General features: G+C 38.8%; 1 protein-coding gene across 5 annotated transcripts in view; it reads left to right on the forward strand.

The window, feature by feature from the left end:
• Positions 1 to 19,432, forward strand: part of nrxn2b (neurexin 2b) — an 890,203-nt gene that overhangs the window by 487,303 nt on the left and 383,468 nt on the right. For all 5 annotated transcript variants that reach the window (XM_080450580.1, XM_080450581.1, XM_080450582.1 and 2 more), the window contains one exon: positions 10,572 to 10,745. In XM_080450580.1, the coding sequence (XP_080306706.1) occupies positions 10,572 to 10,745 (174 nt within the window). The remainder of the gene's footprint in view (positions 1 to 10,571; positions 10,746 to 19,432) is intronic.

A 19,432-nucleotide genomic window follows, 5' to 3' on the forward strand; every position in this document is an offset into this window, starting at 1 on the left:
GATTACATTTCAGTAATGCAGATGTCTTTTTTTGCAAACTGTTAATAAATTATGCAGTCAATCAAAAAAAGTCCTGATCAAGCTCAACACCATAGCTCAGCACGTTAAATATTGGTTCAGTTATCTGGCAAACTAGCATAATGAATGGCAAGGGCTGTCACGATTACAAATTTAAATTGGTTTAATTGTTACACACATAATTGCGATTAACGATTTCATTGTGTTTTTGGCATTGAACATCAGAACAATTTTAATTTCTGTCTGGTTTTTAGGCTTCATAATCACAAATTTCACAGGGCAAATATACTATACAAAATATATTATATATAAATATGCAAAGAAATTACTGACACATTTAATAATTTTATACTTTCAATTTATTTTTATTTTTTTTAATGTATGAACATTTTTCAACATGGAAACAATTATGACTATTATGCAAAATTATTGTGATTATGCTAATAATGGCCTGCCTGTGGCGCACAAAGCAGCATATTACCTTGATTTCTTTACATTGGAGATAACAACATAAAAAACAGTAACACGTTCTTTGAAGCTCATGTCTATAATGTATTATAAACACTTTTCGTTATAATGCTCTTGCGTGACCTTCATAGAAAGTGCTACCAAATATGATTTAGCCACACTTTTTTAGATAATACCAAAGGTCACAGCTGTTGTTGCATGAGGATAATATGAGCTAAGATAAGATAAACATATTGCTCCCCAGGGGGAAATGCAGGTGCAGCAACTGCAGTGTCAATAGTACATCCACACAGAGTTTAATGAGACGATAAAGCTGGGTAATTATTTTTCAAAACCAGGTTGATTTCTTTTTTGACCACGAATAAAAGCATCATCATTGCAGATCTACAAGCTCATTGCGCGGCCCCGAGTGCCGCGCTATGAGCTTTAGATCTGATCTGAGATAATAGCTTGAAATTTGCGAAGCATTTTCACCTTGTTTTATCAAGCTCCTGTGTGTGTACCGTAAGGACCTTAACCCTGTAAAGGCGGTTACACACCGGCGAATATGCGAATATACGCAAAATTCGGACTTGTTCCGAATAATTAAAAGACGCTTTTTCGCTTCGCTTTTTCGCGCCATGTACGCTTGCATTGACTTTATAAGGTTTTAAAAAAAAACGTATTATTCGCACGAAAAAATCGCCCCGGTGTGTAAGGACCTTAAGACCCAACGATGCTTTTGAGCAACAATTATATTTTATAAAGAAAGGAGTTTAAATAATTTGTTTTTCTGTTATTTTTTCACCGCTAAATCCTCATTGGGTCCTATTGTTTAGTCTTACAATGCCATTGGCCAGGATATTTGCATATAAATACCCCCCACAGAGCCAGGAATCATCACAACTTGAAAAATCTCTGTTGGAACAGCATCTATTTTTTCTCTGGAAGATATTCCTCACAAAAACGTAAGTCAAAAACGGTTAGTTAGTTAGTTAGTTAGTTCAATTACATTTTAAAAAAAGGAAACAAAATAGGCTTAGATTTACCTTAGATTCTGGCACTATTACACCGGATCTCTGATTGAGTTAACATGAACAGTATCATTAAATATAAATGTACAGTCTATCTGTTTCTTTTACGCACAAAACCTTAAAGTGTCATAGCAGCAACAGCAATAAGAATGAAATTCAGGACAGGTTCTGCTAAGAGTAAGTGTCAAGAACGAAACCAAAAATAAAAAAAAGTCTGGTACTGTTCCTGATGGAGCAGTGTGGGCTCACTGTGACATCCAAATGGATGGAGTTATTTGCCTCTCCATTGGTTTCCAGTCTATAAAAACAAGTATAATATTTTGAAAAGTATAACACATACAATCCCTGCCATTCCACAAGATCCTTAACATTTTAAAGTTTGAATGAAGCTTCTAGGTGAAAGAATGAAAGTTGTCTGTCTGTCTGTCTCGTTCTCAGCTCTCCAAACGAACCTAACCAACGGACTAAACGCCCCATGGTTTGATTAAAACCAAATAGTGTGTGAATGCAGGGTGCTTTCACACCTGGACTATATTGCCCTACAAAGCCAAAGTGCAGTGACTCTGGAAATAATTTAACTGATAAAAGGGTTTAAAAGTGTTTCAATTGGTCAGCCAAATGGGTTATCGGCATATAAGTGATATTACACTAACTGTATATCTGTTCTTGAGGTAATTGTGTCCCGAGGCTAATTTGACCTTTGGGATACACAAATAACTCAGTGTGTCCAGAAACGTAGTTACTGCACTTTGGCTTCGTAGGGCAGTATAATAAACAAACCCTGGTGCGTTTCGCAAGATAGTCCGTTATTTTTTTCGTGCTGGTGTGAGAGCTCTCTGATGCAGACCAAACAGCCATAGTTTGGTTGGTTGGTGTGCATGGTCTGCTTTGGTTACCACACTCTGGTCTGCCAGAAAACCTGGCTCTCAGTTTGCTTCTAAGTGCACCAGAGTTTCATTCACTGTAGGTGAGAACGCTATCCCACCCAGTATAGGAAGTGAACCAAACAACAATCAATGTGTAATGATTATACTGTAGTTGACATTAAAATGTGTATTCTATAATTACGTCCACTAAAAGGTCAAATGCATTTGTATTTGTGATTTAAATGAATTAAAACATGTACACTATATGGATGTATATATGATTGCATGGATGATAACCTTCAAGTCCATATTACTATGACCATATTAAACGAAATGTTTTTTTATCCCAGTTGAAAACGTTTTTGTGCCGTTCTTCTGTACTACAGTATCTGGCATACTTAGTTAAGCTATTCCAAAGTATGAATATTTCTTCTGTACTACATTATCTGGCATACTTAGTTAAGCTATTCCAAAGTATGAGTATTTATTCTGTACTACAGTATCTGGCATACTTAGTTAAGCTATTCTAAAGTCTGAGTATTTCTTCTGTACTACAGTATCTGGCATACTTAGTTAAGCTATTCTAAAGTCTGAGTATTTCTTCTGTACTACAGTATCTGGCATACTTAGTTAAGCTATTCTAAAGTCTGAGTATTTCTTCTGTACTACAGTATCTGGCATACTTAGTTAAGCTATTCTAAAGTCTGAGTATTTCTTCTGTACTACAGTATCTGGCATACTTAGTTAAGCTATTCCAAAGTTTGAGTATTTCCTCTTTTTACCTACAATTGTAATTATACAGGCTCTGATCTCATGTCTCCATGGAAGGCCCAAAACAGGTGCAAATTTATGCACTCCAAAGAAGCAGAGAATTGCCCTGTTTTGAATGGCATTAACCTTTGCGGAATTCCTTAAATCTTGTCGCTGTCGGGCTGAAACCTCTTATCTCCATAATCTAACTTTTTTGTGTGTGTTTTTTTCGTAAATGAATGCCCTACGTTGTGCTTCCTTTGCTTGATGTTCTGTGTGAAGCACATTGAGCTGCCTTGTTGTTCTAGACAAATAAAACTGCCTTGCCTTGCCTGCGTGGGCAATACTTTTGTGATCACACAAACCCAGTTGCTGTTTTTGAATTTGAATCCTGAAAAGTAACAGTTTTGGACATATGAGGTTTCCCCCGCGACAGAGACTACAGTATATGCTAATGACATGGCCCCGAAAACAACAAGTACTCCTCCTCGTTCTCATTTTTCTAAAATGCATGATTTGACTATTCCCCTCATTAATCATTCATCTCCGCTTACAATACCAGATATTAGCGGTGTTCAATAGGCTCCATTCAGTCCCCGATAAGAGTACTATGTCGTCAACATAATGATGGTCATTCTTCTATCACCTATTTGCAAATCTTGGTTATCACTTTTAATTTGTTGGGGCAAATCATTAACATATTGAGCAAAAGGTATAGGAGAGATAACATCACGTTTGTTTCATTCCATATGGGGTAGGAAACGACCCAGTGTTGGGTAACTGGAGCTTAATATACAGATTTTATCACTTAATAATAATGATACATCCACAACAGCAGAAATACATTTGAACTTGAGTAGTTTCCTATTAACCCAGTCAGAAGCTTTCTGGAAGTCGTGAAAAGTAGGTTTCTCTTATATTCCAGCTCCAATTAGGCTACTGTATTCAGAATATGATTTATGTAAGCGCTGTGTTTTATGAATCCATTTCTTCTTATATACAAGTATATATGCCATTTCCCAGGTATTGAGACGAGATGTATATAACTTGTACACAACTTTTGATACATTGATTATTGAGACCTAATTAAGTGGATGCTTTTGTCATTGGTTTGATAATAGATGACCAGATCAGTTAAAGGGATTGTAGGCAAGTTCAGAGATAAAAAAAAAAGAAAAAAACTGTTGTCAAACACCGCCCCTCCACTCCCAAATATATACATATTTTTAAAATGTAGGCTTAATGTTGCCTAGAATCCCTATAATGGAATATTACCACATTCAAAGCATAACTGGAAATGGAAGGTAAAGAACTGCGGCAGTTTTGGAGATTTCAGGACTTCATTACAGAGCCCGTCTCTACTATTCACCTTTCTGAACTGAGCTTTTTCCCCTGCTTCACAAACCTCGTCTAAACTGATAGAGTTCAATACTTGGTTGGGTTCATAGTCTATACCTGATTAAATTACGTTTCCGTTCAACATATTCTTTATATATCTGGAATATTATTTTGGGGACACAAATGTCTCTCTGCCATTTTATGCAGCACTTTTACTACTTCAAGCTCACAATTCTCCAGTAAAAGAGATGTTCATATCTTTCTTTGGGCCCAATTTATTTATTTCACTCCCCCCAAGGTTGTTGGATGTTACTTTGTAGTAGAATAGAAAGCCTTTAGGAGCGCTACACTTGATTGGTACAATAAAAAAGAACACGTAGAAACAAAATAAAACAAATAAATGCAACTTTAGCAAATCAACCAACCACTGCCAGCAACACAGGTTTTAAAAGGCAACATGGTTCTAACATACACAGGTTCTAAAATATTAAGACAAAATGCACGTAATTGATGATTGCATAAGGGCATATGTAGAGCTGAGTCGTTTAGCCTATCCGTACATAACTCGAACGGCGCTGAGTCGGCTCTGGCGGACTACGCAGCGTTCGGCTCAGAGGTCACATGAGGGAAGGGAGTTTCCACTAATGAATCTGTAGATTCTCAACCTTTTCAGGCCGTGACCCCCCAAAATAGTCATATTTGAACCGGGGACCTCCCCACCCTGACAAGCACTTGCAATTGTAGGAGGTGAGGCATTTCATCATTTCACAATTTGATTGATTTATTTTATTATTTGACAATTTGGCCACAGTTTTTCTTGTAGGCATTTTTTTCTTTTTCTTTTGTATTAAAAAGGTCTTACAAGTCCTTAAATTGTCACTTAAAGCTTTCATGACATTCATGTTTACACCACATTCAGAGTCTTTGTCCTGGTCCTTCAAACGTGTACAAAAGGTTTTAACTGAAAATTCCACTCCAGTGATTCACTGTAGGTGTTTTTGTCTCACATTTCTAAAGCCTTTTCAACTGCAATGAAAAAATAAATCTTTGCCTGCGGGTGTCGCTGGTGAGGGATTTTGCCTGTCAATCATCGCCTCTGCTCCGCCCCCCCCCCCCCCCCCAAAGGAAAGGATAGGGGAGGGGAGGGGCGAGGAGGAGAGTGGGCGGGATTAATCGACTGTGACCTCACTGTCGAAGGGCCAAGCTCAGATTATTTTTCAGCCTAATTATTCAGAAAACCCCAGACCACAGAATATCCACTGAATGTTCAAAGTTCAGATTTTTTGGGTGTAATTGAGGTCATAAAACCCCCAAAAAAACATTACAAATTAAAAAAGTGAAAATGAATGTCATCGAACCTTTAACTTTCATCTGGGGAGTGGGGACCCCCCCCCCCAAAAAAAACAAATCATGTGGGAACCCCCCTGGGGGTCCCGACCCACAGGTTGAGAACCACTGCTGTAGAGAGTTAACTCCAACTAAAAAGTATAATATTTGCCTACTAGATGTAGTGGAGTAGAAGTATAAAGTACCGGAAACAACACAAGAAAAGTGATAGTACCTCAAAATTGTACTTAAGTAGTGTACTTGAGTAACTCTGAGTGTCCTCTGATTTACACTCTAGTCTAATGAGTCTAACTGAGTACATGTTTGAGTACATTTAGTAGTACTTAGTTAATTCACATGTTGTAGCTATTATTTTGTGTCCATCATAATTACACTTGAGTGCCTGCATTCCTGCATAACCAGGAACCATAAAAATAAATAAAAACATGATTTTCCCCCCAAAAAAATCTGGCAATTATTGTGCTTTTGGAACATGCCCTCGATTAAATCGCCTTTAAACTGAACTTATTGTCAAATAGAAGCTGACATTGTTTAAATTCCTATTCTTTCGGATTGTACACCTATTCTGTGTGTGTTTACCCAGCTCTGTATTCCAATTAGGTTTATTTTTCTGACACACCTTAGCTCTTGGTTTATTATATTTAACATTCGAGCTACATTAGAACTAAACAGCACATAATTTGAAAATGTTGAAAATATAGGTTTTCACCGAAAATAGCTGATCTACTTGTGTTGTGACGTTATAACCTGCCTAGAGAATAGCTATAGGCTGAATCTTATAGGGTTCATGAGTTCATCCTGCGTTATCAGCAGAATGTACGTCATCGCAAACATTTCACCCAAGGCAACTGCTGACAAAAGAACTGCATTATTTTCTCTTTTCCAGGATCCACCACGCAGTATTCAGGGTTTCATATTTGCTAAGTGATTCTGAACAGTGACTTCAGAGCATCTTTCAGTTAGATGGCTAATGAATTCACTATCGATTATAATCGCTCGATGCGCTGGCTGAGAAATATGAAGTGTCAAGCACACATTAATTCTAGGAAGAGAGGCTGGCAAACATCATTGACTCGTCCTATTACACAAAGTCCACACGTAATTGACCTAGTGGGCTCATTGCATCTCAGAGTGCAGAAGTTGGAAAGTTGCTCTCGAAATCAGCATTTTGCTGGTTGTGAGACGGTAAAACTCTTCATTATAGAAGAAGCAGGGCTAAAACATATCCCCGCCGGCAATAAAAAATGGATGAACAGAGGGGGGACATCAAAAACAGAGGCATGGACCCCCCTCCAAGCGTATCGAACCCTACATACAGTATAATATATACTGTATTTTGACCCTATTTTTGGAGCTACAGTAGATGGGCTAAGGGTTCTCGAAGGACGAGCTGCTTTCATTTATGCCCCCCCCCCCCCAAGATAAAGGTTAAAGTAGGAGCCGCTACGATGAGAAATGCCCGGAGCATTTCAAATTGTGTTTATTCGTACACGCTCACATCAAAGGTGCTATTGTGTTCTCCCCTAATTTCGCTTGGCATTTTCTGCAAAGCTCACTGGAACAGAAGGATGAGAGAGAGAGAGGGGAGAGACAGAGAGAGAGACAGAGAGGGGGAAGGTAATTGGCCTTAAAATAATTGATGAAAATGTTCTTCTCTGCCTTTTTATGGAAAGAGACCTTAATTATGTTTAAAACTCCTCGGAGTCCACGGATCTTAACTTCATCTTCATGCTGAGGCTTCAACACTGTCTCCAATGCAAAACACTGCTGCTGTGTATACATTATCCCCTCTCCCCCAAGGGGGAGTACAGCTGGGCTTACTGTATGAATGTAGCTATTAACCCATTAAGACTTGAGGCCGATTCTACAAAATAATGTCTTCTAAAGCCTAACAGTTATTGGAAAAAAAAAAAAAATGTTATTATGCAGTGACATGAAAAAACCTTTTCATGTCAAGGACCCCCAAAATGTATTTGGCCACGAACCCTCCCATCTCAAAATATTTTGTTCTCAGAAGCAAAGATTTGAGTAAAAAACGTTGGCTTTAAAAATATATATATTCAAAGATTTGTAAAAAAAAAAAAATATCCACAATTTTTTAAATATATATACAAGCTCATAGCACGTCACTTCGTGCCGCACTATTAGCCAAAGTATAAAATCATGCTTTTTAGCTCAAATCTAAAATAGATGCTTTTCTGGTTTTAATGGGTTAAAGCATCAAGTGTCATCCCAACCTCAAAGACAGGGCAACAGATCATTCTAAAATTTAGAATCTAAATGCTGCAAATTCTAATAATGTGGGAAAACAGTACCTACAGTATGTTCAGATGTGGCTTTCTTATCGTGCTGAAGGACTCCTTCCTATTTAGTTATTTGGGTACCATGTGTATTGTAGCACTTGATTGATCATTTGTGTTCAGCCTTATGAGGGAGGGACTGGCAGCTGATTACAGACGTTTCATTTAGTTAAGCCAGGTGTCTTTGATTAGTTTAGCTTTTAGTTTGTCAGCTCAGTATGTTTGAAGCATTCGATGAGTGAGGAGCTATTTTCGGTTTGACATCATTATTCCTTGTTTTTGATCGTGTTTTTTCACTGTAAACTTGTACCATCGAAGATACCTTTTGTTTCACTTTTGGGACTGTTTTGAACAGTACTTTTTTGTAAACCAGTTTATAATAAACACCATTGAACATAAGAAGAAGCCTCTCTGCATGTTTACCAATGCACCACAGTGGTCAGTCACTACTTCCCAACCAGCTGAACTCTATCCTACACTACAAACTATAGACAATACACACGTTATATACATTTGTGAATGTTTGGACGGCTACATCTGCCCTGCCCCCCACATCCAGTCGAGTAGTTCTGTGGTGTCAGGGGTGGAAGATGTCCACCCTGGTAAACTCGCCCAAGCCATTTATTTATTTATTTGTTTGTTTGTTTGTTGACTAGCTCTGAACTTCTGTGGTCATATGTATACGCCTCAATCCTTTGAAGTGATGTTGTTTTGATCACATGTCCTTTTAATGTTAACATGTGTACCCCAGTACACAGGAAGGAACAAGAAACAACACGTTGAAGGCAGTCTGAAACCCTTTTTTCTTTGAACTTTGGAAGCAGAGATATCTATTCCAGACGTGTGTTCTTTTGGCAGGATGGGAAAGTGTTTTCTAGTAAGGTCGTATACGATAGAATTAAAATTAGGCTCCCCTGTTGAAACGAAACAGCGTTTCTGAAAAGAACTTTCTGCACGCAGTCCGTTAATTCATTAATTACCTTGCGATATGAATTCTATTATTTCTCACTTTGTTCTGGGTGTTTCTTTTAAATTACTCATCACTTTTGAATGGAGCTAAATGGTCAACAGAGAGTGAGAGAGGACCAGACTGCGGTCGGTTTATGATTTATGTATTTCGATCACATCTGGCTGTTGAATATTATGAGCAGTGCGGACTCAGGCGCCTTTTCATTACCTTGGATCTGACAGACAGGCGGCCAGCCCGCTGGAAAGAATATCAAATATATCACAATATATTCATGCCAGCACAGAGGAGAGAATGTATTAAAAATAATAATAACATATTCTGAAAAATCAATTTGCTCATAGTCTCTCGAATCGCTTCCAGTGACGCACACTTAAGATTAGTTTGACGCACAGTTGTATGTTATTGTGTTCAGGGTTCTAAAGGATCAGATGTAATGGGATTACAGTAATAGTAACTGTAATTTAAATAGTAGTAGTAACTATAAGTCCGCAAGGACGTTTTTGGTCGGACCTTTTAGACAAAAGTATTATAAATGTAACTGTGTTGTTTTACATTCTTTTGCCTAATAAAAAAAAATGCAATCAATAATCTGAAAACATGCTCATACTGAATCACAACATGCTAAGAATATTCAGAGTTGCATACGTGTGGTGTGTGTGCTTGACAAAACATCAAAAAAATTTACAGACTATAATGCAGTATGCTGAGTGATGAAGTCAAAGTAGACTAATGACTTTAATTTTCTCCTAATGAATCTACAATGCAGTGTTTTGAAAATGTATAGTGGTGTTTTAACTTTTGTAAGTACAGTAGGATAATCTGAAAAGGTTCCATAAAACTCCTAACCCTTTTACTGTGTAGAACAGTGATACAAAAGAATACAAGAAAGCTCGCCCCAAAACACGCTCGCTCCGGGTCAAAAAAAAACCTTGTTAAAACTATGCCTAAACCTAACCTTATTCCTAAATGTAACCTCAGTAAAACTATGCCTAAACCTAACCTTATTCCTAAACGTAACCTCGTTAAAACTATGCCTAAACCTAACCTTATTCCTAAATGTAACCTCAGTATAGCGAAGCCTAAACCTAACCTTATTCCTAAACTTAACCTCGTTAAAACTATGCCTAAACCTAACCTTATTTCTAAACGTAAATTCAGTAAAACTGTGCCCAAACCTAACCTTATTTCTAAACGTAACTTTGTTAAAACTATGCCTAAACCTAACCTTATTCCTAAATGTAACCTTGTTAAAACTATGCCTAAACCTAACCTTATTCCTAAACTTAACCTCAGTAAAACTATGCCTAAACCTAACCTTATTCCTAAACGTAACCTCAGTAAAACGAATACAAGAATAAAAGGACCGCTGGGGGGCGAGCTGTCCGCGAACACAATGGGAGCAAGTGTGTTTTGTGGCGAGTGGTCCGGTTACCATACAAAATCCTTGTAACCGTGGCGAAACATGTGGCTAAACTGTTCTTGCCTGCTTGTTTTGTTCCAGGAGAGCTGTACATCGGTGGCGTGACGAAGAACATGTACAGCAATCTGCCCAAGCTGATAGCGTCCCGGGACGGGTACCAGGGCTGCCTGGCATCAGTGGACCTGAACGGGAGACTGCCCGACCTGATCGCAGACGCCCTCCACAAGGTGGGCCAGGTGGAACGAGGCTGCGACGGTGAGTTCATGGGGAGAGAGATATACGTGTACAAATTCTTAACCCATTAAAACCAAGAGAGCATAATGGTGTCATTTTAGATTTTAGCTATATATTGCAACATCATGTTTTTTCAGAAAACTCTTAGGATTTAGAACAGAGGTTTAGAACAGTGGTACTCAAAAATAGAGATATACAAGCTCGCTATTTCTTAAACATTTTGAAAGTGTTTGAATTTTTGAATAATTTAGATTTTTTTTAACACAAATCTTCTCTCCTGGGGGTCCCTGGCACAAAATATCTTCAGATGGGGGTCCGTGGCCAAATAATTATGTATCATTTTGGGAGTCCTTGGCACGAAAAAGTTTGAGAACGACTGATTTAGAAGGCATTTGTAGAATCGGCCTCGGATCTTAATGGGTTAACCACTTACACCCTGTTTTGTACTTTCAAAAAAGTTTTTCTAAAAAATAGCAATACCGATTACGACAAGCTCACAACACGTCGAACAACAACACGTCGTGAGGTTGTAGATTATTTATTTTCACTATTTTTGAAAACATTTAGAAAGTTTTCTTGAAAATCTGAAAATGTGTGATATATATATATATATATATATATTTATATATTTACATTTTTTAAACTTTTTGAATACTTTTGAAATGTTTCCAATTTCTTCCCACCAATGTTCCAAATCATACCGTAGTTATATTTTGGAGGAATCCAGTGGACCTCATTCATTCCAGCACAGTATTGACAATCAAGAGAGACTTGAAACTTGTTTGAGATAACGAGGTAATACAACAGTCAACTTTTTATCCAAGTTTTTGATTTGAAAAGTTGAGCTGAAAATGGTCCTTGGAGAAAATATTGATTTACAAGCTAAATTCAAAATGAAAATATATATATATATTTTTTTCTTCAAGTATATTTATTCAGGTACATTTGGCAGTATTTTTGATGGATATGGAGAAATAGAAATTCATGTAAAATCTAATGTATGCACAATACATGCTCTGAATAGACAAATTATGTCTCAATGGTTTGATCCTTTATGCCAACATTTTTTCCCCTAACATTTTCTGTTGATATTGCCATTTTTCTTAACCAAGTTTTCAGCAAGTCCAATCCAAGCAACTAAGTCATTTAGTTTGAACCAAGCAGCACTGGGTTGAAGATCAATATGGAGTTCAAAATACAAAGTTTGTGGAATTACATTTTGTCCTCTCATGATTAGTTGGCAATCAATGGGTGTTGTTTTATAAGGCATTTATAATCTAATAATTCACACCCAGTGAGTAAGACAGAAAGCACATAGTGCATGAGTATAAAACAAGTTTGTAATGTAAACCGTACACAAACACATTCACAGAGAGCATAGGTCATACACTTCCATCTGCCATATCACTCACACCGCGACAATTATGGATACAAGAAGTGCCTTCTCCTCCAAATAGAGTGAGATTGAGCAGTATTTTGCAAGCTGCTTTGCCTTACAGCCCCTGACCACCAGCCTGTGGACATGGCCCAAGCTGCCACATATAAAAGCAATGAGCTGACACTTATAGCTGTACTAATGGTTGGTGTATTACTTTAGGTTTAGTAAGGAAGGCTTCCTCTAATCTTGAGTAAAAAAGTACAGCCAACTTCCAATAAGGAAACCTCTCTGACGTCCTCATCAATCACAATGACATCCGGTGTGTTTGCAGTTGTTTGCAAATACATGGGGGTCATTGCATTGAAACATTTCTGGTTTCACACAGGAGTTTCTGTAAAACACAACAGCCGTGTTGATTTTGACAGCAAATTTTGATTTAGTTTTAGTCATAGTCTTTTCAATAAAAGTCGTATTTTAGTCATCTGAAATGTTTTTGTCAAGTTTTAGTCGACTAGATATCATAAGATTTTAGTCGACTAAATCTACAGTTGATTTAGTCGACTAAAATATATTTTGGCGGTGCCTTCATGGCGTCGTAATGGCTGATTTTACACTTATTTGCATGCTGAAAATAGCCGATCTACAAGCTCACAACGTGTCGCAGTGCGACGCGTTGTGAACACACACACACACACACACACACACACACACACACACACACACACACACACACACACACACTCTCTCTCTCTCACGGTACACATTTTCTTACCATTATGTGCTGCACAAGCATATTGTTTTTTATTCAGGTGATCTTAGCCAAGGTCCATTATAGATGCGTTTTAATAATAATCATCCGCCTGTTCCTCTGCCATTAAAATCCTCTCATATAAATAAACACTGTCTTTTTTATTCATGCCCATAACTTTGGTGTGTTTTCCACTCAGTAGACTAATTACACATTCTGTTGAGTCACGATAAAGGTCACGGTACTGTAACTCACTGTAATTCCCATATACAGTGGTGGAAAGTAACTAAGTAGATTTACTTAAGTACAATTTTGAGGTATTTGTACTTTACTTGAGTTGAATTATTACATTATAAAACATACAATTACCACTTCAGCCCTATTTTATACATAGGCTATTTGAAAATAGCCGATCTACAAGCTCGTAGGCTTGTAGATCTGCTAGTTTCAAACATTTTAGTACTTTTACTTTTGGTCCTTTTAAGTACATTTTGATACCAATACTTCCGTACTTTTACTCAAGTACATTTTAAATTCCAGACTTTTGTAACGGAGTACTTCTACATTGCAGTATTGATACTTTTACTTAAGTAAAACATTTGAGTACCGTAAATTTCGGACTATAAGCCGCGACTTTTTCCCCATTTTTCGACCCTGCGGCTTATATAACGGTGCGGCTTATCTATGGATTTTTACAGCTAACGGCCACTAGGGGACCTCCTAAATCTATGGATTTTACACCCGCGGCTTATAGTCCAGTGCAGCTTATATATGCACAAATCATTCAATTTAGCTGCTGCGGCTTATATTCAGGTGCGGCTTATAGTGCGAAAATTACGGTACTTTTTCCACCACTGATCAAAAGTAATCAACAAACTATACTATAAAAGCTGGTCAAACATTGGCCAAATTGTCAAATAGAATAGGAAAGAGGCAAAAAAATTGAAAATAGCCGATCTACAAGCTCACAACGCCGTTCACAATATTTATCTGAGGAACCGAGTCAAACTAAGAGTCAAATATAATTATTTTTGGGGGGCCGCGGCCTAAACAGGTTTAGAACCTCATGCTGTTACAGCTCATTGTTGTCGGGTAGAAACCTTGTATGACCAAAACCCCTTTTTAAATTATTATTTTTAAAACATAAAAAAAAAAAAGCGTTGCATCACAATGCGTTATGAGCTTGTAGATCTGCTATTTTCACTACTGTGTGGCACTGCATGATGAAATATGGAGATACAAGGTTTCTACTCAAATATGGAGATACAGTACAAGGTTTCTACTCGACAGCAACAAACTGTTAGAATGGAATAATGTCCAGTGGTGGACTATAACTAAGTACATTTACTTGAGTACTGTACTTGAGTACATTTTTTGAGTATCTGTACTTTACTTTGGATCCTTACGACTTTCACTCCACTCCACTTTCAAAGTATACATTTATAAAGTATAAATGTATCCAGGGCCTATGTTTGGAAACTAGCCCCCGGGCTAATTCCGGCACATTTTACAGTAATGTTTGTTCACAATGCACTGTCCCACAGAAAAAATAGTTGTGGCGTTGTGAGCTTGTAGATCGGCTATGTTCACAATGTTCGTCTCTTTCTTACGTAATATTTGACAATTTGGCCAATTTGGTATTAAAAATGTCTTAAAGGTCATTAAATTGTAACTGAAGAAATGTGCAGATACCCTGTATACACACTTAGACTCTATGTTGGATTGTTTATGGTTGAGTGAGAAAGCAATGTTGCACATTAAGCTAAACCTCAGAGCAGGAGTCATCGCCATGCTGGCTTGTGGTGGACATTTTTGTCAAAATAGTATTTTTACCATGGACATACAAATGAGCGGACAATGGTATTACCAGAAACACATAACTAGCTATAGCCTTAAATGACCTTTACAGGACTGTAACTCTGAGAGTGCACAAATGGAGCCGAATGGAATTTGTACACTCTCAGAGTTATGGGGGTCCTTGAAAATAAAAAGTTAGAGAACCACTGTCCTTGTGGACTCCTAATATGCCATAGTAAATCAGTGTCATACATATTCTGAAGAAAAGCTGGAGACTGACATTCAGTAATTGGGTCTTATGATCAAAATAAGAACATTATAATGTTTTGTAAAAAACAACAAGGCCAAGTCTTGCCGTATGGACACATAGATGACCCCTATAGCCTCAGAGGCTTGAGGGCATGGCTCATTGTGACATAAAGGGCTGACCCCTGGGTCAGGTAGTTAATTTTGTGTGACAACGAGCACCGGCTATACCGTTTACCCAAACCCCACTCTGTGGCGCACACCGCACATCGGAGGGCACAGCACTTGATTTCCCAGAGGGCCGCACTGGCCGACCTGACACGACACCAATCCCAAGCTTTTCTATTTTTTTTTCTCTCCCTCTCTCTCTCTCTCTCTCTGTCGATGCTTTCTGCCACCACTACCTCTGCCAGCCGGCCTTATTACCTGCCTATAGTCTCTCACACACACACACACACACACACACACACACACACACACACACACACACACACACACACACACACACACACACACACACACACACACACACACACCACAATCAGCCCACTCCAAAAACAGTTTAAACCTGCATTAAACTACATTACGCAGACTCCCATAGGGCAGAATGGAGGGTAATATTAGCTAATGATTGGACGTGCTTATGGGTACTGAGCAGTTGTAAATGGCCTTTTCTTTTTTCTTTTTTTTGGGGGGGGCTCCTTTTTTGACAAATAATTCTGTATAATACTAAGTCCTGAGGCGTTTGGGAATCGATGAGTTCCTTGCCTGCTATTACAGGAACACATCAAAAACTTTCTTTGAAAAAGAATCGCAGCGCCTCATTTTCCCATAATGAGACTCATTAACCGAAAACACATTTCCTTTGTAGGCTAAGAGAGGCCAAACTAAATCACTACTCAAAATGGATTCTTCTACTCCTCCGCTATTGATTAAACTTGTCCGACTCAAAGAGATCAATTGGGATCCCCCCCCCTCCCCTCCCCCAAAAAGAAAAAAGCGCAAACGTGTTGCCTGTCTTTGCTTTTCCTGGCAGACTAAAAGGCAATGCTCACAGTAATTAAAATGCCTTCGGTGAGGAGCTGTCGCGGTATGAATCATTGCTGACGTAAGGCCTGAACGACATGGTCATAGGTTCGGTCTGCGCTGGGGTTGTGGGCAGTGTTGGAAAAAGTACTCAAATGTTTTACTTAAGTAAAAGTATCAATACTGCAATATAGAAGTACTCTGTTACAAGTAAAAGTCCGGAATTCAAAATTTACTTGAGTTAAAGTACAAAAGTATTGGTATCCAAATATACTTAAAGTACCAAAAGTAAAAGTACTAAAATGTTTGAAAATAGCAGATCTACCGTTGTGAGCTTGTAGATCGGCTATTTTCAAATAGCCTAGGTATAGAATAGGGCTAAAGTGCTTAATGTATGTGTTATAATGTAATAATTTATATCTGCAAAGGAACTAGTAACTAAAGTTGTCAAATAATTGGAGTGGAGTAAAAGTACAATATTTGCCTCTGAGATGTAGAAGTAAAAGTATAGACAATTGGAAATACTCCATTAAAGTAAAAGTGCCTCAAAACTAGTACTTTAGTAAATGTACTTAGTTACTTTACACCACTGGTTGTGAGGCAGGGACAGGTTAGACCCATGCAGGCCAAAATGGTAAGCTAGTTTGAGCTTGGCGCAACAAACTAAGAACGGGGTGGGGTTGCAGGTGGGGGAAGTCGGGGGAAGGCAGGTGCGGGTGGGTGCGGGTTGGGGTCAGAGAAGAACAAAGAGAAAAAAGGGGTGGGGTAGAAAGAGTGAGAGAAAGTGACTGTCTGCAAGAGAAGAGTAACAGAGTTTGCCCTGCAGGTGTTTTTACTGTGCTGCTGACTCACTGTTGGGATTTGGTGGCGGTCACACAGAGAGAGGGGAGGGGGGGGGCGGGGGGGTGGGGAATAGATTGAAATGGAGAACAAACAGAGACGAACTACCAAATTGGATTTCAAAAAGAGCACATTCGCAAAGCAGGCACGCCGTTCAGAAAGCACTGACCCGCTCGTCGTGACCGACCATTTCATTAAGAGCCCCCGAAGCCCAAATCACACGGTGCATACCAGATGTTTGTACCCAGCTGTTGGTTTTGGATGCGGGTGACTCTTGCGTATAGAGCACTGGTTCTCAAACCTTTTTCATGTCAAGGACCTCCAAATTGATATGTATTTGTCCGTGGACCCCCATCTGAAAGTGTTTTGTGTCAGGGACCCCCAGAAGAGAAAATGTGCGTAAAAAATAAAAGTCCAAATTTTCTAAAATAGAAGTGACGCGCTGTGAGCTTGCAGATCTGCTATTTTTGAATAGCCAACATACAGTATAAAATGGATAACGAGGTTAAAATGATTGTGATGCTACATTAACTACTTTTGCTGGGGATCCCCTGGAAACACCCCCTCCCCCCCCCCTCCCCCGCCCCAAGGACCACTTTGAGAACCAATGTCGTAAAGGAGTTGGGGCATGTTTTTTTTTGTTGGTTTGGTCCCCATTCAACCTGGTGTCAAAATTGTTTCCAAAAAATTGAGAATACCCGATCTGCAAACTCGCATCACGTTTCGATGGGATACGTTCTGAGCTTGTAGATCGGCATTTTTTTGCCGCACAACACCGCTAGTACGATTAAGTATAAAATAGGGCTTAAGTGGTTACACTCAGCTGCTCACTGCTGCTGTAAATATGTCCCGACATTTGGTGCAAGTGAAAACATATGTTTTGGTTTAATGCCCCCAGTGAACACTTTGCGTCTGTCAACAGGTTCATGCTAAGGTAGCATGTGGCTTGTCGGTAGGAAGAGTGCCAGTGTGATTATATTGACTCGCATATTAATAATGGTAATAGCCTAACAATGTGCTTAATTAGCACCTCTGGGGAGCTTATAGTAATTAATGGGGCAATTACCACGATGAGCAATTATTAACGAAATGTGTTGATAATGTGGAGATGTCATTGAATTCAAGTGGCCATTTTGTAGAGGAATGCTCTTGTGTATCCCGCTCCTCGTTTTTTCCATTTGTGCTCCTTTTTTTTTTTTTTTTTGGTCATTTGTAAATGGTGCTGCGAGATGTGTGTTTATCTCTGTGGAAACAAATTAGTCTGGCACTGAACCATGGTCCTTTCTAAATGTTTGTGTTTAATTGAGTTTTTAATGAGAATCCCCGCCACTACCGGCGCCCATGACCAACCCTATTTATTTTGTCAGGGACAAGTCTTTTTTTAACGTCTCGTTTTGAATCGCAATTCTTTGATTTACCTTTTGTCAGTTTCTCCAACCAATTTTCGTCAGGGATAAGATGAAGGCAGGTTGGTTAAAAACAGCAGTAATGAGGAGCTGTCTTTTTTATTATTCCCTGCCGTCGCATCAAATTCAAACGCGTGCAATGTGCAAAGACAGATGCGGGATGCGGAACGCCATCCAAATCACATCGGCGGTGCGTCTAATCATCATTGTATACTTTGGCGATTCTGGGGTGTTTCTTTGTCTTTCTTTTTCTTTTTTTCAAAACCACCCATCACTTTTAATTCAGCTATCAAAGTAAGTGACTGGAATCCCACAGAGAAATTAGGACAGTGGATTTTTCTAATTGACTATTTAAATGTCCTCAGCCATCCATGGCAGTGTGGGAGAGAGCACACAACACTTCACTGCCACACAATCCCCCCAGCCCCCCCCGCCCCCATCCCACCTCGCAGACGCACGGCACGGTCACATTTTTTCTCAGACAAAAAAAGAATTGTCGCCGCCGTTATTAAACCCAGGCAGCCCTGCCCACGCTTCCTCCAGTCATTTCCAATTCAAATGAGGACCCCTAGTCTGGCGATCGCACCAGGTTTCAACCTTGAATTAATGTCAAATTCAATCTGAATGCATTTTTAAGCTGCCTTAATCAAATCACTCTCAGCCTGCGGAAGAGTAGCTATTATGAAAGTGGTCACAGCCATTTGCTCTTTTTTAAACGCGACTATTCAGAGAAGTGACACCCGTGGTTTTGCAAGCCCTTTTTTTTTATTGCGGTAGCAGATGCTTTAGAACACAGTAAAAATGAATCATAAAAGGTCATAATAGTAGTTCATTTAACAAAATGAATTTACCTCCAGGCTCATGATGCTGAAACGCACCGCATATCAAATATTTCTCATGAGTGGGACGGTGCGAATGTCTTTGTCATGATTTCCATGCAGCGAGTTGACCCTGGAGTCTGAATGGAATCTGAATCGATGCATTTTTATTACCAAGTTTGCACATGCAAGCAATGTGTTTCAGTGAGGTTTGTTCATTACACGGAAATCAAGTATAGAAACCTTTACAAATTATGATAAATATTACAAACGATTTACTCAATAATGATAAATAGCTAGAAATATCTTCCATAAAACATACAACGTACAGTACAGTACACTAGCAACATACATACCAACCTCACATAATGCAAGGTTGGTATGGTAACTGTCAGGGGGGCTTGTTAGTGGGGCTGCAAATATCGATAATTTTCTCAGCAACTCTTTTA

The sequence above is a fragment of the Gymnoscopelus braueri genome (genome assembly GCF_963280865.1).
Source record: "Gymnoscopelus braueri genome assembly, chromosome: 15".
NCBI classification, from domain to species: Eukaryota; Metazoa; Chordata; class Actinopteri; order Myctophiformes; family Myctophidae; genus Gymnoscopelus; species Gymnoscopelus braueri.